The sequence below is a fragment of the Hylobates moloch genome, unplaced genomic scaffold (assembly GCF_009828535.3).
Source record: "Hylobates moloch isolate HMO894 unplaced genomic scaffold, HMol_V3 SCAFFOLD_19, whole genome shotgun sequence".
Lineage (NCBI taxonomy): Eukaryota > Metazoa > Chordata > Mammalia > Primates > Hylobatidae > Hylobates > Hylobates moloch.
The window spans coordinates 49,573,702-49,595,566 of NW_026652294.1; the positions used below are offsets into that span (position 1 = coordinate 49,573,702).

A 21,865-nucleotide genomic window follows, 5' to 3' on the forward strand; every position below is an offset into this window, starting at 1 on the left:
AGCTGGCGTGGTGGTGCACACCTGTAATCCCAGCTACTGGAGGAGGCTGAGGCAGGAGAATCACTTGAACTGGGGAGACGGAGGTTGCAGTGAGCCGAGATTGCACCACTGCACTCCAGCCTGGGAGACAGAGCAAGACTCTGTCTCAAAAAAACAAACAAACAAACAAAACAAAAACAACAACACTATACACAGTAGGCGAGAGATGGAAGCAACCCAAGTGTCCATCCACAGAGGAGGATAAACAAGATGTGGTACATACAATAAAATATTAAGTGACCTTAAAAAGGAAGGCAATCCTGTCACATGCTATAGCATAGATGAATCTTGAGGACATTATGCTAAGTAAAATAAGCTGATTATAAAAAGACGTAGTATGATTCCACTTCTGTAAGAAATCTAAACATAGTCAAATTCAGAGTAACAGAATGTAAAATGGTTCCAAGGACAAGGAGGAGGGGGAAAGAGAAGTTGGTTAATGGTTACAGAGTTTCAGTTTTGGAAGATGAAGAAAAGTTTGAGATCTATTTCACAAAAGTGTGAATGTACTTTACTGAACTACACACTTAAAAATGGTTAAGATGGTAAATTTTATATCTATCTTTTTACAATAAAAAATTACAAAGAAAATAAACTAAGCATTGACTTAAGAATGAACATAAATAAAAATGAAGAAAGCAGAAAGAAGGAATGAAAGCAGATATTAATGAAATAGAAAACTAACCAAATAGCAGATTTGATCAACAAAAAAGTTGATTCTTAGGAAAAAAATTAGTAACAACACTGACTAATCTGTAGCCTATCAATCAAGAAACACAAAAATAAAAATTTTACAAGAACAGAGAAGTAACTAAGATGTGGAAAATATTTTTTAAAAATCTAGGCCAAGCATGGTGGCTGTAATCCCAGCACTTTGGAAGACTGAGGGGTGAAGATCACTTCAGGCTAGGAGTTTAAGACCAGCTTAGGCAGCACAGTGAAACCTTGTCTCTATTAAAAAAGAAAAAAAACTAAATGAAATAGATTTCCTAGAAAAATTAAATTACCAAAACTGACTTAAGAAGGGAGAGAAAATCTGAACATATCAATAGTTGTAGAAGAAACTGAAAACACAGCCAAATGTTTTCCATTAACTCAACATCTCCCAGGCGATTTTTCTTTTCTTTCTTTGTAGAGGCATGGTCTTGCTATGTTGCCCAGGCTGGTTTCAAACTCCTGGGCTCAAGTGATCCTCCCGCCTCGGCTCCCAGAGTGCTGGGATTATAGACATGAGCCACAGAGTCTGTCCTGCCCAAGAAATTTTTATGAGTCAACTCTAACAAATTTTCAAAGAGCCAACAATTCCCAAGTGATGAAAAGGGTTCCAGAGCATGGAAAAAAAGAGACTTCACAACTCCATCTAAGGAGCTAGGATAATTATGACATCAAATTTTGACAAAGCTGCTTGCATACCAAAGGTGACTACAGGCCAATCCTACTCATAAACACAGATTAAAAAATACGAATAAGATACTAGAAGCCAGGTGCAGTGGCTCATGCCTGTAACCCCAATACTTTGGGAGGCCGAGGTGTGATCACTTGAGCCCAAGAGTTCGAGACCAGCCTGGGCAACATGATGAAACCCTGTCACTATAAAAAAAATACAAAAATTAGCCAGGTATGGTGGTACACGCCTGTAATCCCAGAACTTTGGGAGGCTGAGATGGGAGTACACTTGAGCTCTGGAGTGGGAGGTTGCAATGAACCAAGACTGCACTGCTGCACTCTAGCCTGGGTGTCAGAGTGAGACAATGTCTCAAAAAAAAAAAAAAAAAAAAAAAAAAAGATACTAGAATATCAAAACCAGTATAGTAGTGCACTAATCGTAGTATAGTTCTGGAGATGAACAGTGATGTAGTGATGTCAGTTGCACAACACTGTGAAAGTACTTAATGCCACTGAAACATATACTTAATAAAATCACAGCTGGGTGCAGTGGCTCACACCTGTAATCTCAGCACCCTGGGAGGCCAAGGCAGGAGGACTGCTAGAGCCCATAAGTTGAGACCTGCTTGGGCAATGTAGCAAGACCCCATCTCTACAAAAAATTTAAAAATTAGTGCACTGGGCCTGTAGTCCCAGCTACTCAAGAGGTTGAGGCAGGAGGCTTGCTTATGCCCATTAGTTTGAGGCTGCAATGAACTATGATCATGCTACCTCACTCCAGCCTGGGCAATAGAGCAAGACTCTATCTCTAAAATAAATAAATAAAACCACAATTTAAAAAAAATTAAAATAAGAAAACAGTAGAACTAGTTTTACCATTTTTATTTGCAATGAAAACTATTTTACTAAAAAGATTTCTCATATATAAATTCATATGGGCATAACATAAATCCTAACAGTGAAAGCTGTACCTCTGAAAGGGACAGCTATGCAACAAAGACTACTTAATAAACAATTCTGTACTTTATAGACAGGTGCCAGAAACATGTAGAAAAATTAAATCCACATGTTATGGATCTGTAGCTATATTTAAAACATACTGAATCCCTCATTTGGTAAAAATCAACCTGGAAGCTCAGCAGCCTGTACTACGCTAGCCCAACTGAAGCACTCTAAGCCAGGACACTCTTTCAGACCGCCAGTGCTAGTAAATGATATTAGAACACTTCTAAAACAAAAAGCAGGTTTTCCAATGAAAAAACCTATTCTTATTGGAAATAGGTTTGACACATCTATTCTGTAAAAGAAAGAAAGATAGCACATACTTTTTTCTAACAAATATGTATGAGGCAGAAAGTACAGAACCAGAATAAAAATCATCATAATTCCACGACCCAGTATATTTCCTTCTTGCTTTTTAAATCTATAATTATTTATTTTTCAAATTTGCAAATGGCAATACTGTATTCTGCTTGGTCACTTAGGTTTATTGAAAGCTGTTTTCCCAAAGATACAGGTTTTTAAAGTTTTTGAATTTCTTTTTTTTTTTTTTTTTTTAAGTACAATTTCCATTTTATTTTTCTCCAGAGAATAGTCTGTCTTCAGTCTTTAAGAACTCAGCTCCTTACATGGGCTTTGGTGGGGGACGTGGGGCAGCACCCGCAGGTCTAAATCGGGGTGGGGGTGTTCGGTCCTTGCGGGCTTCACGAGATCGATTCCTGACTACTTTGCTGTGAATTGCACAACTCACACAGTAATGTAGCTTCACATACAGCTTGGGAAGCACATAGGCATCGAAGACGCTCGCTTCAGAAATGTCCCTGACTGCTGCGGCCTCCACTATGTTTCGAATGACGAATTTCTTAATGGCCTTGTCCTTGGGCACGCATCGGGCACAGTTAGTGCAGCGAATAGGCTGCACGTGGCCGCGGCCCTTTTTGGCACGACCATTGTTCCTTCTTTTCTTTGTCATTTTGGAGGCACGGACCGGAGAGAGCAAGTTTTTGAATTTCAACCAATGGATATCAACCTACAATTATCAGTATTCTTAATGTTCTCCAAGTTGGTAAGAGCTGATAATTTAACCCCCAGTCTTTGTATCCAGTTCCTTATACTTACCTTGTAAACTTCACTGAAACCTCCTCTACCCAAAAGATGTAACAACAAATATCTGTCATTTAGCGTTGGATGATCTTTAAATCTGCGGAAACAGGGAACATGTAACACCCTGAGATCATGGACTACAGTCTTCCACGCTTGCAAAATTCCCAGAATATCTGACACATTATACATGTAATTATAGCTGCTGTTGGTAGTTTGACAATCAACATCAACATGGCAAATACTGAGTATAAAGTTACACAGTGCAAAGAGGCAGCATAATCACAATGAACAGCACTAGCTATAGAGCCACAGGACTTGGATGCTGGTCTCAGTGTAGCTACACTAGACCTTTCTTGCTCCTCCTCCTTTCTTCTGCCCTGCTATACAATGAGGGAGGGTAGATTGGAGATTTTTAGATTGTGCTATTTGGCTCCTCCAAACTATTCAAGGGCCACATGTTCCCACCATTTCAAAACTACATACAGTAAAATTCCAAGACACTTGCTATTTCCTTAAAAACAGATTTGATTTTAAAGTGAGTCACATGTTCTATGTGCACTCATTATTCTCTCTTTAAGACAGATATAACTGTGTTCCCCATATTAGACTCTACCTTGGGTAGTTTCTTAATAATATGATAAAGAAATGACAAGTTCTGGCAAAAACAAATTTAAAAATATTTTTACCTAGTTCTTGATCTTAAACAATCTCACTATTAAATCTGAAATTACTTTACATGGATTTTAAGAAAGTAGGATGCCTATCTGGAGAGACATTACTGCATGGTGGTTTAGATGAAAAAGATCCAACTTGAACTCTTTGGTCACATTATTTATGGGTCCCTGGGCAAGTTAATTTAATTTCTCTAAGCTTGTTTTCTGATTGACGTATTAAAGATGACTGAGTTATCCTGCGGATTAAATGAGAGCACTAAGGGCACTTAGGACCAAGCCTGATACACAGAGAGCTCTCAGGAAGTGGTACCTGCTGTTGTCTGCCACTTTAACAGAAAGACAGGTCCAAAGCTCATATAAGCCAAACAAAAATAGACAAGCTATGGCTTTATGAAAAAATGTTTCAGGGTCCAAAAAATATGAGGAAAAAACAGATTACTTATAAAAACCCCTTTCTACTTTCAACCTACTTTTCCCAGTTTCAATTCATCTACAATTAATGTACTGAACTTAAGAGTCTTACTTAAAATCTCAACACCTGAATGGCCCTTAAAGGTCATTCAGAAACCGAGTGTCATCTCAACCCAATACTCTTTCCAGAACACCACACTGTGACCCATCTTCTCTTTCTTAAGGCTCTGTAGGGAAATCTGAATATGCAACATATCTCAACCATTTACAATTACAAAGCCATATTGTTTTAGTAATTTTTACTCATGTAAAAATGCTGTATGTATACACATATATACTTAATATATAAATTTAATACGATTGTATATTTAAACCAAGGCAAATCATAATTTTGTTCACAAAATTGTATTAGATGCTACAAAAGAGCTAAATACACTATGGAATCATTTATGTAACTTATAGTAAGCAAACACATTATTCTAGACCATTCAATTCATATCATAAAATGCTTAGCAATCTCCAACCCAATATGCCCCCAAGTAGCTTACTGGGAATTATCTTCATTATGTATCCTTTTTAGTTCCCTGATATGTAGATTTCTAACCCTTTCTAGCCTCTCCAGCTCTGCCTGGATCTCTGCTTCCTCCTAAAGTGAAAAGGAAAGAAATAGCACAAAATAGGGGGAACGTTACCTTTTCGGGATCTTATTTCAAAAACAATAGCAGATATTTATCTTATGAAAGGCTAAAGGAAGGTGCTTTGCATTGAAAGATTTCTTTTTAAGCGATAAGAATTTTAATCATAAAAATGAGCCCACAGAAAAAATAAAATTCAAACCATACAGAGGAGTTCAGCGAGAAAAGCAAAAGTTCTCTACCCTCCTCCTCCCTCCTCTCCATGCCCACTCCTGAGATGTAACCACTATTAAGTTTCTTACCTATGTTTTCAGGAATGTTTTGTGCATACACATTTAGACATGGAAACATTTTTTACAAAAACATTTTTTACAAAAACAAAAAAAACATTTTTACAAAAATATCTGGTTCTCATCTTTAAGTATGGATTACACTTGGTGCCTTAAGTTCTACTTATTTTTATTTTTTGAGAGGAGTTTCGCTGTTGTCACTCAGGCTGGAGTGCAATGGCACAATCTCGGCTCACTGCAACCTCCGCCTGCCAGGTCCAAGTGATTCTCCTGCCTCAGCCTCCCGAGTAGCTGGGATTACAGGCACATGCCACCATGCCAAGCTAATTTTTTGTATTTTTAGTAGAGTCGGGGTTTCACCATGCTGGGCGGGCTGGTCTTGAATTCCTGACCTCAGGTGATCCACCCACCTCAGCCTCCCAAAGTGCTGGCATTACAGGTGTGAGCCACCATCCCCAGCAAGTTCTACTTATTTAACAAGCTCTAAGAACCCAGTGGGAAAACAGCATGAAAACTAATATGTGAAATAAAAAACAAAAGCACACATACCAAAAGCAGTTCAGTAAATCTTTACTGACCATTATCACCCATAAACAGCATCGACCAATGTATGGGCTTCTGAATTTTAAGAGCTGAGCAATCTACATCTAAGATATCTCAGTGAACATCATCAATAACAAATTCTATGTTATGTGCCTTTGTGTTTGAATAAGGTTCACATAAGACTTTCTCTTTTTAGCTAGTTTAGGCAAGGAATAAGAGCTGCTATGTGATTTAAAATATGACAAGAGTCTTCACATCAATTTCAAAACCATCTGCTCTTGTTATATATTTAAAATTTTACTCCAAGGATAACCACTTGGGAAGCCTCATGATGTGTACAGAATTATCTGCTGATAGATCACTAGGGGGAAAAACACTCTCATTGGGTTGCTGGAATTGACTTGAAAATGCAAAGATAAGCCAGGCATGGTGGCTCACACCTGTAACCTGTAATCCCAGCAGTTTGGGAGGCCGAGAGAGGTGGATTACTTGAGGTCAGGAGTTCGAGACCAGCCTAGCCAACATGGTGAGACCCCCATCTCTACTAAAAATACAAAAATTAGCTGGGTCTGGTGGCATGTGCCTGTAATCCCAGCTAGTCAGAAGGCTGAGACACGAGAATCGCTTGAGCCCAGGAGGCGGAGGTTGCAGTGAGCCAAGATCGTGCCACCACTGCACTCCAGCCTGGGAGACAGAGTGAGACTCTGTCTCAAAAAAAAAAAAAGAAGAAAGAAAATGGAAAAATATGAGTTCTACCATTAGGCTACAAGACATGACAGTGAAAGCAGTCACTGAAGCTTTCTGCTGCTACGTGCAGCTACTATTACAATCGCCCAAATGACCAAATAGCTTCAACCCCAAATTTAAACTAGGTATCACATTTCTCCAGGGAGATTTTCTCATTATACTTACCTTTTTAAGATGACCTAATCTGAGTTTGAAGATTTCTTCTTGTTCATGGTATTCTGCTAACGTTAACCTGAAAAACAGTGGTAAAAGTTTCAGTAAACTACTAGAAATCATAGTTTGCCTATTTAGAGAGAAATGCTCAAATATACTATAAGACATATTCAGTTTCAGTCTCAGTTAAAATGACTGAAAGATGGGTTATCTTGTAGTCCTCTGACAAGAGAAAACTTCTCTAATTTACCAGATGTGATGTGAGGGAAGAACTTCAAAGCCAAAAGTCTAATTTGTGAAACATAAAAAAAAAAAAAGTGAGCCATATTTTTATATTATTTTTGAAATGAGTTTTGTGCCATATATTACTAAGATAAAAACTCAGAGACAGCCAAAAATTCTCTAAAAATTTTTTAGAGGGCAAAACAATAAGCCAATGGATTTGATTATTCTTGTTAACACTTAAACCTTGATACTGTAATGACAAAGAGAAAGACATAGCAGCAAATTAGAGTCTAGGATTTGGAGTCTGAGGACTAGGGTTCAAAGCACTACTAAGTTACTGGCCATGTGACTTTGGGCAAGCAACTTTAACCTCTTTAACTCAGTTTCCTGAAATGCAGCAAGTGATAATACCTATCTAAGAAAGCATGACTATTAAATGACAACATATAAAGAATATTGAAAATGCTATTTAAATCAACTCTCAAAGGGCTGACTTGATGGGTAGTCATGTGTTTCATGTTCCAACTACTCCAATAGCATCCTTGTATCTCAAGAATGAACAAGTGGCCAGGCTTCGTGGCTCACTGTAATCCCAGTACTCTGGGAAGCTGAGCGGGAAGTACTTGGAGCCAGGAGTTTGAGACCAGCCTGGGCAACAAAGCAACACTCTGTCTCTGTGAAAAAAAGAAGAAAGAAGCTGGGCATGGTGGCACATGCCTGTAGTCCCAGCTACTCAGGAGGCTGAGATGGAAGGACTGCTTGAGCCCAGGAGGTTGAGGCTATAGTGAGCTATAATGTGTCACTACACTCTAGCCCAAGCAACAGAGCAAGGCTCTGTCTCGAAAGAAAAGAAAAGAAAAGATAAACAAGTGAGAATTATTATTTCTTCCATCTCTACCTTCTTCGCATTCTAGAAGCATATACAGATATTTAATATTTTTAGATATCACTGTTTAGATATATTCTAAATAGCAGAAGAAAGGGGAAATATCTATCCTATCAACCAGAACAGAGCCTTTGAGGTCTAACTCAAGAAAAAATAGAAAGAAGAAACTCACCCACTAGGGCTATCTCTTTACAGATGCAGAAATACCTATATCTATCACTCCATTCCACACCAGCAAAAAACAGAAAAATAAAAAATGATGGCTAAGAATTATCTGTCTGAAACAGGTTTGGGGCCAAGAAAGGATAATATGGCTCACTCCAAGACCTCAGAGGCCTACTTCTGGCTTCTGGTCAAATAAGAGCCAAGTCACAGATACTCTAATTAAAAACTGGACTGAAGGCCTTCCAGATTGGATTTTACACAGGACTCCAGATGGCAACTGCTTACACATTACTAGCCTAGATTGCATTCTAATTATTGTTCTGTGGCAAAGAAACAACCTATGCCTTCTTTATCACTCCTAAGCCAATGGTTTTGTGCATTAGCATTAAATAATTTTCAAATAATACTAGAGGGAAAGTCCCTTCACAAAATAAACACAGGAGTCATGAGAGAAAACATTGGTCAGATTAATTAGCCTGGACAATCTTTCAAATTTGAGCCCCTACTTGGACTTGCTGAAAGGAAAATACTTTATATTTAAGACTCAATACTCTTCCCCTCTTCTCATTCTTATTATTGCACTTGACTCGTCTTTAAAATCAAGGGAAAAAAAGACTCTGGTTTTATAACATTTGGGCTGGGTGCAGTAGCTCACACCTGTAATCCCAGCACTTTGGGAGGCCGAGGAGGGTGGATCATTTGAGGTCAGGAGTTCAAGACCAGCCTGGCCAACATGGAGAAACTCCATCTCTATTAAAAATACAAAAACTAGCTGGGCATGGTGGTGCATGCCTGTAGTCCCAGCTACTCAGGAGGCTGAGGCAGGAGAAACACTTGAACCCGGAAGACAGGTTTCAGTGAGCCAAGATTGCAGCACTGCACTCCGGCCTGGGCAACAGAGTGAGACTTCATCTCAAAAAAACAAACAAACAAACAAACAAAAAATTTGGAGTTATATGAATGAAGATGTTTTCCAAGTTCATTAAGCACATTTTTATCGCTATACTTAATGTAATTATTAGTTTATTCGTCTGTTCATCTCACCTAAGTAAACTGTGGGCTCCTAAGGCTGGGGCTGTATCCTTTAGCTCTGTATTCCCAGAAGAAGGCCTAGCATAAAATAAGCATTTAACATAGACTTACTAAACGAATATCAAGGAAAAGACTTCCCAAAACATCAGATATGTATGGGGTGAGGATTGGTGTTAAGCCATCTTTCTCACTAGAATGAAAGAAGATGCATTTCTAGGATGCCACTGATTTTTAACAATAATGTAATACAAGTATTATTATACCTGAAGTGGATTATGTGTTGTTTTTGTGAACTAATATGAAAACATAAAGCAAATGACGTATTAGTTGATAAGTTACATATCTTTTATCTGCAGCTATCTTTGGACATGAAACTTACTTTCAGTTAAACAGAAAGGAAGAAAAGAATGGAGAAGGCAGGCATTTGTGCTTAGAATTTTCTACTCCTCCGATACATGGTAGCTATGTAAATATTGTTGAGTGGCAGAGAAAAAGATGACTGTACTGCAGTTTAAGATACTGGTGTTTTCCTTTGATTCCCAGAACAGGAAACAATTCTCATGAGATCAAGTTGTGGCTTATTGGGACAATGTCCTTTTCTAACATAATAGCTTTCCAGGGGGCTTATCCTAAGTTTGTGACTATTAACTAAGTGCTCTTTTGACCAGTAAAGAGCATTCTTCAGTCTGAAGTAACAGCCAGGTAACTCCCATAAGATGATACTAGTGTACCACAACCTGGAGGCACATGTAAGCAATAATATCATTTCAGTACAATGACGTCTTATTTGTTAACCAGGAGTGGCCAAAAGTCATGATGTCAAGTGACATTACTTTTCCCTCTCATTCAAAATGCCCTAAAGAAAGAGCAGGTTTAAGAAAATCAACTAATTTTATATGGCATTTATATGAGTTGAGCAAATCCATTAATGTAACTGAAAAGAAGGTTTAAACCTGAGTGACCTCAAGAATTTAAAACCATTGCCGGTGGCAATCAACATTTGTATTTGGGGGCAGGGTGTGGTGTCTCAGCGTTCACGTCAATAAAGAACATACGTTTCATTTTCAGCTCCATTGGTCTTGCTTTTCCGCTGTTTCTGCTCATTGGTTGCAGGAGGGGCCTGACCCATGGCAGGAGGTTTCCGCTTTGCTAACATTTTCCGTTGTCTTTCTATCTCTTCCCTCTGTGAATTTATCCTTTCCTGTTGCCTAGAGATATAAAAGACGTTGTACAAAGAAAGAAAGTCAAAAGTTTTACCACAGCTGTGGAACATACACAATTTGTCACTTGTGTATCCAATTTCAGAAAAAATAAGACCCTTTAAGTCAAGTAGAGATTTGATTTTTAACTTCAGATTGGAAGGGCCAAATAATTGGTGATAGATATTTTCTGGGAATGAGTCTGTGCTTTAAGACACTAGTTATTACTATTTTCAGAGTGGACAGGAAGGAACGTATCAAATTTCTATTGTGACCTTATTTTCTGACTCAAAAGGAACAATTTTCTGATTCCTTTTTAACAGTTAAGGAAACAATTCTCTGATCTGAACCCATTAAAAGTAAAAATCATATTTTAAAAGTTGTAAAATGTTCCAAGTTCTTTTTTATTTTTATTTGGATGAAAGCTTCTCAGTTTTATGTAAAAAGATACCAAGTTTGTAGGATGCTAAAGAAAGTAAACAAGATTTTCTTTTTAGACCTATCCTTTATTCTAGTCTAAGGGAGCCATTACTACTCTACACATCAACCCCGCCCACTGATACAGTGACACCTAGATTAAGTTTTTAAAACAAAAATACATTCGGAGAAAGCACAATGAAGTCTTCCAACTAGTAAGAACTCCTTAGGGAATAGTATATAAAATGAATTAGTATAAAACATATTTTACAACTGCAGTTAATCTAACACTATTACCATTAGAGTATTTCCTAATAAGATGTCACATTTTTCCGTGATTAACTAGTTTACAAATTAGGGACCAATAAAAACTCCATTGTAAAAAAAACAAACACTTTCTCTCATGTATCCTACCATCTAACAGATATTAAGGTTTACAGAATTGGTATATAAAAACATACAAAATTGGAGATTAACCATCTAACAGGCTAGTCTTTAAGTCATCCATTATAATTGACAATCAAATGATAGCTCCCTTCTCCTTCTCCTTCTACTGTGCTTCTCCGCTCGTTCTCTTTTGCGGAATCTTCATTTTTGTGGAATAATAAATCTTTTTTTTTTTTTTTTTTTGAGACAGAGCCTCACTCTATTGCCCAGGCTGGAATGCAGTGGCACGATCTCAGCTCACTGCAAGCTCCATCTCCCAGGTTCAAGTGATTCTTGTGCCTCAGCCTCCCTAATAGCTGGGATTACAGGTGTGCACCACCAGGCCCAGTTAATTTTTGTATTGTTTTAGTAGAGACGGGGTTTCATCATGGTGGCTAGGCTGGTCTCAAACTCTTGACTTCAAGTGATCCACCCGCCTCAGCCTCCCAAAGTGCTGGGATTACAGGCATGAGCCACCACGCCTGGCAAAATCTAATTTTTTAAAACCTACACTCAAATGGAAGTTGCTCTACCCTCTTCCCTGAACATTGCTGTCAGATCTTTTCCAGATTCAGTACAGTATCTTTCGTGGAAGAACGACAAGCAGAAAACCAAGATTACTCTAAGGTAGATACCCACAATACAGTGTATTCGAACATATCTAGAAGGGCAATGCTGTATGCAAAATTAACCTAATCAGAGTCTTACAAAGAAACAGCCAGTCACTTGATAATACTATGCCCTTGGCTTCAAGATGAGCCAGGTCACTGATTAGACATCAGTCGAACAGCAAAATGAAAATGATAATTCAAGAGTTTTCTGTTTGCCTGAAAATTCTTTTTGATTATCATTAGCTAGATCTCCTCATCCCTACTCGCAGAACATATATAAGGTTGACTCTCCATATCCATGGATTCAATCAACTGCAGATTGAAAATACATGGAAAAAAAAAAAGATGGCTGCATCTATACTGAATATGTACAAACTTTTTCCCTTATTATTCCATAAACAATACAGTATGACAATTATTTACATAGCATTTACATTTATTAGGTATTATAGGTAATCCAGAGGTGACTTAAAGTATATGGGAGGATATGCATAGGCTATATGCAAATACTACAGATTTTATATCAAGGACTTGAGCATCCATGGATTTTGGTATCTGAGGAAGGTCCTGGGACCAATTCCCCACAAGGGACAAATACATATATAATTCATGGCTTGAAAGAAATCTGGGTTGAGACACAGAATCCTTAAGTAAAATCACAATCTTTCTTCTGGAGAAAACATTTACCTTAACTGAACATGAATTTCCCAATTAAAAAACTAGTAAACATCTTTAGCTCATTTCTACCCTTTTCAGGGGCCATGAATGTAAGACACTCTGAACTCCCTACAGATAAACATACAATATACAGTTTAAACTATAAACTACAGTAGTTTAGTGGAGTGCCACAACATTTTGTCTTTGAAGATTAACAGTGTTTTGCAAAACTGAGATTTTAGCAATCACCTTTATCAAACATAAAAATAATCTATTATTTTCAAGGACAATTCATATGTTTTATCTCTTCAGATTCAACAAGAAATGATCCCCACAGCCATCACATATATAAACCATAACACAAGGGACACAGATTCCAAAACACCTTTAGGGAAATCCTAAACTGCACATTCTGAGAATGAGAGTTTGAACATGAAAGCTGATGCACCAAAGATCAACGTTATGTATTTTAAGGATTCCCATATCAATTCTTGATGTTCTTGAAACTGTTTAGCTATTTACATCGAAGAAGAATAGAATAAAGAGAGTCTATCAGTGGTACTTCATTTAGATTTATTTTGGAAGTACAAAGGCTGGATTATGTCAAACTGTAACTTCTCATAGAACAGGAATCGTGTCTTAGCAATCCGTATAACCCCCAGCATGCATTAACAGTGCCTTTCACAGAGTTGATCCTTAAATATTTCTTGTATAGCATCAATTTTAGAGAGCGCTCGCCCTTCATCACCCATAGCAAGAGGCTATTTCTTCTATATTTTACAGAAGTATTGAGGACCCAATAAATCCATCTCACTCAAATCTAAATAACTCTATTTACCAAGCCATTGCCTGCAAAAGAGAAACAAGACAATCAATCTTCTGCACCATTATGAGTTGTGTCCCCCAAAAGATATGTTAAAGTCGTTAGTACCTCAGGATATGACCTTGTTTGGAAATAGGGTGAATAAAGATATTACTAGTGAAGATGAGGTCATACTGGACACGATAGGACCTTAATCCAATATGACTGGTATCCTTATGAGAAGAGGAGACACAGAGACGCACAGGGAGAGCACCATGTGAAGAGGAGACAGAGAATGGAGTTATGCTGCCACAAGCCCAACATCTGGGGCTGCCACACTGCTGAAGAGGCAAAGAAAGATATTCCCTAGAGGTTTGAGGAAGTATGGTCCTGTCCCACCTTGATTTCAGACTTTCAGACTCCTGCAGTGTGAGAGAATACATTTTTGTTACTTTAAACCACCCAGTTTATGGTATTTGTTACAGCATCCCAGGAACTGAATGCAGGCACCTTCAGCAGCAAAACTACATTTTACACTTCAACCATACAAGAAGTAACTAGTAGTAAAGGTATTTTTAAAAATGTGGCCGGGCGCGGTGGCTCACACCTGTAATCCTGGCACTTTGGGAGGCCGAGGTGGGCGGATCACTTAGTTTGAGACCAGCCTGGCCAATATGGTGAAACCTCGTCTCTACTAAAAGTACAAAAATTAGCCGGGAGAGAGCGGTGGTGTGTGCCTGTAGTCCCAGCTACTCAGGAGGTTGAGGCAGGAGAATTGCTTGAACTCAAGAGGCAGAGGTTGCAGTGAGCCGAGATCGCGCCACTGCACTCCAGCCTGGGCAACAGAGCAAGACTCCATCTCAAAAAAAAAAAAAAAAAAAGCAGCACGTATTTCCAGTCATTATTTTAACAAAATTATTTTAAATAATCTGTTATCTATTTCATCTCTGAGAGGTCTGAAACTTCAAAACTTCAAACAACATGTCAATATCCCAGATGGGTTGTTTTTTTTTTTTTTTTTTGGATACAAAGTCTCGCTCTGTCACCCAGGCTGGAGTGCAGTGGCGTGATCTCAGCTCACTGCAACTTCCACCTCCCAGGTTCAAGCAATTCTCCCGTCTCAGCCTCCCGGGTAGCTGGGACTATAGGTGCACGCCACCATGCCCGGCTAATTTTTGTACTTTTAGTAGAGAAGGTGTTTTACCATGTTGGCCAGACTGGTCTCGAATTCCTGACCTCAGGATATGCACCCACCTCGACCTCCCAAACTGCTGGGATTACAGGCATGAGCCACCACAACCAGCCCAGATGAGATTTTTAAAGATTCCCAGGATTGAATATATTCTGTATGAACTGGGAGCTGTGAAATGGTATACGATACCTAAAGAAGATCTAATGTTTATAAAATCAACAAAATCAGTGAATTTGTTATGGATCATATGACTGAGAATCAGATGGTTTGATGTAAATTGCTTTAAAACGGATACTGGTTGGGAGGACGAGGTGGGTGGATCACTTGAGGTCAGGAGTTCAAGACCAGCCTGGCCAACATGGCAAAATCCCGTCTCTACTAAAAATACAAAAATTCACCAGGCATAGTGGTGGGCACCTGTAATCCCAGCTACTGAGGAGGCTGAGGCAGGAGCATCACTTGAACTCGGGAGGCAGAGGTTGCAGTGAGCCGAGATCGTGCCATTGCACTGCAGCCTGGGCAATAGAGTGAGGCTCTGTCTCAAAATAAAATAAATGAAATGGATACTGGAACTTGTTACGCTTCAGAATAAATACCTGGACTAGCATTACAATGCTGTAAACTTTAATTTCTTCCTCTAGTTATATGCATCTTAAATGATCACAATTTTGTACACAGGTCAAATCCCATTACTTTTCTTTCTTTTTTTTTTTTTGAGACAGGGTCTCTCTCTGTCACCCAGCCTGGAGTGCAGTGGCACAATCTTGGCTCACTGCAACCTCTGCCTCCCATGTTCAAGCAATTCTCCTGCCTCAGCCTCCCAAGTAGCTGGGATTACAGGCGTGTGTCACCATGCCCAACTAATTTTTGTATTTTTAGTAAAGACAGTGTTTCATCATTTTGGCCAGGCTGGTCTCAAACTCCTGGCCTCAAGTGATCCGCCCATCTCAGCCTCCCAAAGTGCTGGGATTACAGGTGTGAGCCACCACATCTGGCCAAATCCCATTACTTTAATTTTGTTTACTTCAACATAAACAAAGTCTTAGTAAAGAATTTTTATTGCCTTGCCATGGACTGTTTGAGACTTCTTTAAACAAAAAGTGGTATACTGAATAACATTAACATTTAGTATTTAACATTACTTTCTCAGAACTATTAAAATAAGCTACTTTTTCAAAAGATTCAAACATACTGTGGAAAGCAAAAATTACTAAACTGGCCAAAAAATACTACAAATCTGATATAATTTTCCTATTAGACAATGAATCTTCTGTTTTAGGAAATTAAAGATCACTCAAAAAAAGAACCAGTGAACAAAAATAACAACAACAACAACAACAACAAAAACGGTGTTAAGGGTCCTATTGAGGCTATATTTGATTATCTGATTCATTTTTTAAATGCCTTCAGGTTTGTCTCTTCCCATAAAACCTAGTAACGTTGTTAGTGTTCAGCTACTTCACCCACAAAATTACTTCACATGTCTTGGAGTTTCTCATGTGCAGAATTGTGATCTCTGAGGTTATTAGATATAGCCTTTTACAACTAGAGAATTTCAATTTCTATACTGAAGGAAATTAATTTATTAAAGCAAAATTTCAGGAACTAAAATACCTATAATTAATAGACATCAGCCAGAAACAGCTTCCCAAGAGAAGACATAGATTTCTTGCCATTTATATGACTTAAAACAGTAAAACAGTGCTATCCACCTACAGTGAAGAGTCCTACTTAGGGATTTCATTTACATAGTCTCACTTCTTCTGATCTGATGGCTCTATAGCGAAGTCATCATTTTGTACTCTACTATACAGATTTCCAGACCCTCGTGCGCATCAAGCTGCTTTTAGAGTAAGAGATAAAATATTGCTACTATAAGCAGTAAGTTTAACCACTTCGTTTTGTTTTGTTTTGCTATGAGACAGGGTCTGGCTCTGTCGCCCAGGCTGGAGGACAGTGGTACAATTCTCGGCTCACTGCATCACTCACCTCTGCCTCCCGGGCTCAAGTCATCCTCCCACCTCAGCCTCCCAAGTAGCTGGGACCACAGGTGTGTGCCACCACACCCAGCTAATTTTTGCACATTTTGTAGAGACAGGGTTTCATCATGTTGCCCAGGCTGGTCTCGAACTCCTGGGCTCAACTGATCCACCCGCTTCGGCCTCCCAAAGTGCTGGGATCACAGGCAAGAGCCACTGTACCTGGCCATAAGCACTCCTTAAAACTAATAACATCTCTATACAAACTCACCATCTTTCCTGAATCAAAGTCTAAAAAGACTGCTATCTAAATAGTAGCCATTGACAGGGCTGCTCAGAGTGACTACCACTACTAGAAGTCAGTGTAAGCATTAGGTGGCTTTGGCCACTATGTGGATCTTAAGTTTTATCTTCTTCTGATTCCATTTTAACAAATCTGGAAACTGGATGGTACGTCACTTCCAGGGCAACTTGCATGTCTTGGCCAGGATGTTATAAACAGGTATCATACCTCCATGTAACTGCTGTTTACACTGCCCTGATACCTCTGCTATCACCAACCACCTATGCTTAAGAGCGCAGAATGAATGCTGCTCTGAATGTCTGGTGCCGGCCTAAGAAAAGTCTGTGCTTTCCTTCCAAGGTATTCTTTGACTTGAAAGCCTCTTCACACACCAAAATATACAACATACATGAGGAATAATCATGAAGCAAAAACACGCTTAATCTAAGTTGGAGGTTAATGTTTCACACATAAAACAAGGACTACTAACGTCTAATTCAGAGGTTAGTTTTAACAAATATTATAAATAGCATCAATATTTGTATTTTCTTTCAGGCCTAAGTTTCTTATTTGTTTCATTATTACTCAAAAGTAGTCACATACTTTCCAATTCATACTTAACAAGCTATTTCAGCAAAAAAACAACAGGAAGGAAAGGCAGTCTATAGAACCTTCCAACTCATAATGACCTAGAGATTAAAAAAAAAAAAGAAGATACACCAAAACGTACTACAATCTGAAGATATCTATATACATTTAAAGATCTAAGCTAACGGTAGCTAGTCACACAGTTAGAATTTGAGGATTTTAAATGTTAATTCCCTCGTTGGAATAAATACCTGAATGTTTCAAATCAAACGTTATGACAAAGACAATGAATGTTCAAGATTCCAAGCTGCAGACAGGCACACACAGTGGTGCTGGTCACTACTGCCTTCCACGAATTGACTCTGATGACTGGACACTGTCTCCTTAAATAATCCCAGGAACATGTCCTATAAAGTTCTTCAATGGTTTTATTCTGCTTTATACCTAAACTTATCTCAGGAAATTCTTTCTCAGGTCCTTTCACATTTCATTTTTCTGTGGATCCAGAATAAATGCTCGACAGACTCTTAATGAAAATTCATTATATAATTAGAAAGATAGAAAGTCAAACCCTAGGTTTTTCTTCCTTAGCTTCAGCAATTCTGATTCTTTTAAGTTTTAATGCAGAATTCGTTCTTTTTTTTTGAGACGGAGTCTTGCTCTGTCACCCAGGCTGGAGTGCAGTGGTATGATCTCGGCTCACTGCAACCTCCACCTCCCGGGTTCAATCAGTTCTCTGCCTCAGCCTCCCAAGTAGCTGGGATTACAGGCGCCTGCCACCACGCCTGGCTAATTTTTGTATTTCTAGTAGAGACAGGGTCTCACCATGTTGGCCAGGCTGGTCTTGAACTCCTAACCTCATGATCCACCCGCTTCGGCCTCCCAAAGTGCTGGGATTACAGGCGTGAGCCAACGCGCCCGGCCTGAACTCATTCTTTATTTATTTTCTGGAACTCATTTTGTATTCCTGATTTTACTTGTGTCTTTTTTTCAGGACTTCACCTCATTCGATACATTTCTTTCCACATGTGGTGACTAAAAAACTAACTGAAAAGATGACTACCAATACTAGGATTATTAATGACTACAATTACAGAAAACCTAAAAAATCCAAACGAACTTTTCAATTCTCCATTTAATCATAACAATTCACTTACTTGATAAGATTCTGAAAAGCATAACCATCTGTCCACTGTTCAGTAAATGAGGCTCCGTGTCGGACAGTAGTAAAGTGGCCCAGTCTCAAGCGGTCTTGCATGCTCTTATCTCTACATGCCATCTTCTCTTGTTTTGACTTAGGGGAAACAGACAAAAAAAGGAATTCAATACCAATTAGCATGGATAAAGACACTTCTTAGAAACTAAAACATTTAACATTATCAGGAAACATACTGTTGAAAACCATACACCTTCTCAGAAGTCAGTAATGACTCCTTGGACGACTAACTATTCCTATTCAAACAAAGTAGACAAGATAGAATAATGAAACAACCACAGGTTCTTCATAGGTAAAGCTTTCCCAATCTGCCTACGTGTGTGTGGGGTTTTTTTGTTTGTTTGGTTTTTTGTTTGTTTGTTTTTTAAGGCAGAGTTGCTCTATCGCCCAGACTGGAGTGCAGAGTCATGATCTCGGCTCACTGCAACCTCTGCTTCCTGGGTTCAAGCGATTCTCCTGCCTCGGTCTCCTGAGTAGCTGGGACTACAGGTGCGTGCCACCACGCCCCGATAATTTTTTTTTTTTTTTTTTTTTTTTTGGAGACGAAGTCTCACTCTGTTGCCCAAGCTGGAGTGCAGTGGTATGATCTCGGCTCACTGTAACCTCCACCTCCCGGGTTCAAGCGATTCTCCTGCCTCAGCCTCCCAAGTAGCTGGGACTACAGGCACATGCCACCATGCCCAGCTAATTTTTGTATTTTTAGTAGAGACAGGGTTTCACTGTGTTGACCAGGCTGGTCTTGAACTCCTTACCTCGTGATTTGCCCACCTCGGCCTCCCAAAGTGCTGAGATTACAGGCGTGAGCCACCACACCCGGCTAATTTTTGTATTTTTTAGTAGAGACTGGTTTCGCCATGTTGGCCATGCTGGTCTTGAATTCCTGGCCTCAAGTGATCAGCCCACCTCCGCCTCCCAAAGTGCTGAGATTACAGGCCTAAGCTACTGCGCCCATCCTGCCTAAGTGTTTTTAATCTTAGAGTTCAGCATCTCACATTTGGGCCACATCAATGCCTAGCTCTTAAGCTGTTTCCCTATTTTCTGTTTCTTCTCTATCTAATATTTTCTAGAGAACTGCTGCCAATTCATCTTCTCAGAACATGACTTTGCACACTTCCAGTTTGATGTTCCAAACCTTCCATGGGTCTTTGCTACCAAACTTTGGATCCAGACAAGAAAAACTCCTCAATGCGCTAGATTATTATCTGCCTCCCTGCAGAATTCTTACTCCAGAACACCTTATACACTCCTGATTCTTGAGAACATCATTCACTGAACACAGGTTTATTTAAAACCAATTATACGTCATGAACTGTAAGAATGTTAAGTATAGAACATAGAAAAAAACTGGTGTTCACAGCCTAGAGAGAGGGGGAGTTATAACCACTAAATATATTAATTGGTAATTCTAAGTACAAACTGCAGTAAAGAATTCAAAGGAAAAGAATAAAGTACTATGAGAGATAATACCATGGGATAAACATCCTTGAGATGTCCTATTTCAACCAACAGGCAATTTATAGCTGCAGTTTTCCATGCTCAGAACACATTTTTCCTCTTTTTTATAGCTTTCTCCAATTAGTCCCCTGCCCTTGATTTATTTTAGTGAATTTCTTTTCTTTTCTTTTTTTTTTATTTTAAGAGACAGGGTCTCACTCTGTTGCCCAGGCTGGAGTGCAGCAGTGCAATCACAGCTTACTACAGCCTCCAACTCCTGGCTCCAGTGATCCTCCCACCTCAGCCTCCTGAGTAGCTAGGACTACAGGTGTGGTTAGTGAATTCTTAATATGTGCACTGCTTCTCTGAATAGGTTTCCTTATATATGTGAATGTATCTTAATCACCCACCCTCATGTAGACTGTTACCCCTCTGATGGCAGGAACTGTGTCTTTTGTTTCTTAGATTCATGCAAGCTGTTCTATTATGAGAAATTCATTCTTTTTTATTACTGAGTAGTATTCCACTGTATGACAATATAATTTGTATATACATTCACTTGTTAACAGACACCTAGGATGTTTCCACTTTTTGGCTATGAATAAAATTCCCATGAATGTTCTCATACAAGTACTTTTATGGACATTTGCTTTCTTCTGTTTTTAAAAATAAAGATGGTCTCGCTGTACTGCCCAGGCTAGTCTCAAACTCCTGGGTTCAAGTGACCCTCCTCCCTGAGCCTCCCAAAGTGCTGGGATTACAGGTGTGAGTCACCATGCCCGGCCAACATTTGCTTTCGTTTGTCTTGGGTAAATGCCAGGAGAGGAATTGCTGGATCACAGGATTTAGTACATATTTATCTCAAATAGAAAAACTGTCCAAAAATCTTCTGAAGTGGCTGTAATATTTTACATTTCTATTGGTGTAAGAAATCAGGCGGCCCCTCATCTTCACCAACCCTTGGATCTGTCAGGTTTTTTTTATTTCTAGTCATTCTACTGGGTATGTAGTACTATCTCACGCTGGTTTTACCTTGAGTTTTCCTGATAGATAATGACATTGACCATCTTTTCATGCTTGCCATTTGCGTATTTTTATACACTCTTTTTTTGTAAACTATCTGTTCAAGTCTCTTGCTCATTTTTAATGAGTTGTCTTTTTATGATTAAGTTATAAGAGTTTTAAAATTTTTAAAGTATTCAAATTCTATGAAAGATAATATTGCACTCTACAATTGCATTTTCATTTGTGTGTTTTTTTGCTTGTTTTTTGTTTTGAGACAGTCTCATTCTACTACCTAGGCTGGAGTGAAATGGCATGATCTCAGGCTCACTGCAATCTCCGCCTCCCGGGTTCAAGTGATTCTCGTGCCTCAGCCTCCAGAGTAGCTAAGATTAGAGGCGCACACCCCCACACTCAGCCAATTTTTGTATTTTTAATAGAGATGGGGTTTCACCATGTTGGTCAGGCTGATCTCGAACTCTTGACCTCAAGTGATCCACCCTGGTTGGCCTCCCAAAGTGCTGGGATTACAGGCGTGAGCCACCACACCCAGCCCATTTATGCTTCTTTATATTGCATCACGGTGTAGCAGATACTCAATAAATATTCCCTATTTAGAAAGTCAGTAAGTAGATACTACAATTTCAGTTCTTTTGGAAACAAATTTAAATTTTGTTATGTACTACTCCTAGCAAATAGAAAGTTGTTTTCCTGTGAGAACTCAGAGACAGCATTATGTTTACTTTTTGTAGTATGCTATTTAGAGTTTA

General features: G+C 38.9%; 2 protein-coding genes across 9 annotated transcripts in view; both read right to left on the reverse strand.

The window, feature by feature from the left end:
- Positions 1-21,865, reverse strand: part of TLK2 (tousled like kinase 2) — a 137,993-nt gene that overhangs the window by 32,397 nt on the left and 83,731 nt on the right. For 5 of the 8 annotated variants that reach the window (XR_009211212.1, XM_032139093.2, XM_058431963.1 and 2 more), the window contains 6 exons: positions 18,601-18,737; positions 10,345-10,497; positions 9,302-9,367; positions 6,994-7,060; positions 5,162-5,259; positions 3,544-3,625 (listed from right to left, as the gene is read on the reverse strand). Coding sequence is in view for 7 of the 8 variants with exons in the window: in XM_032139093.2 (XP_031994984.1) it covers positions 3,544-3,625; positions 5,162-5,259; positions 6,994-7,060; positions 9,302-9,367; positions 10,345-10,497; positions 18,601-18,737 (603 nt within the window). In the remaining variant the exon portion in view is untranslated. The remainder of the gene's footprint in view (positions 1-3,543; positions 3,626-5,161; positions 5,260-6,993; positions 7,061-9,301; positions 9,368-10,344; positions 10,498-18,600; positions 18,738-21,865) is intronic. The other 3 variants (XM_032139089.2, XM_032139091.2, XM_058431965.1) reach the window with 1 other exon arrangement.
- Positions 2,967-3,429, reverse strand: LOC116458946 (small ribosomal subunit protein eS26). The gene has a single exon (XM_032139094.2). It carries the CDS (start codon positions 3,395-3,397, stop codon positions 3,050-3,052), a length of 348 nt encoding a protein of 115 aa, XP_031994985.1. The 5' UTR covers positions 3,398-3,429; the 3' UTR covers positions 2,967-3,049.

Excerpts from the sequence above, each read along its gene's own strand:
- LOC116458946 (XM_032139094.2), bottom strand. The coding sequence starts at position 3,397 with ATGACAAAGAAAAGAAGGAACAATGGTCGTGCCAAAAAGGGCCGCGGC.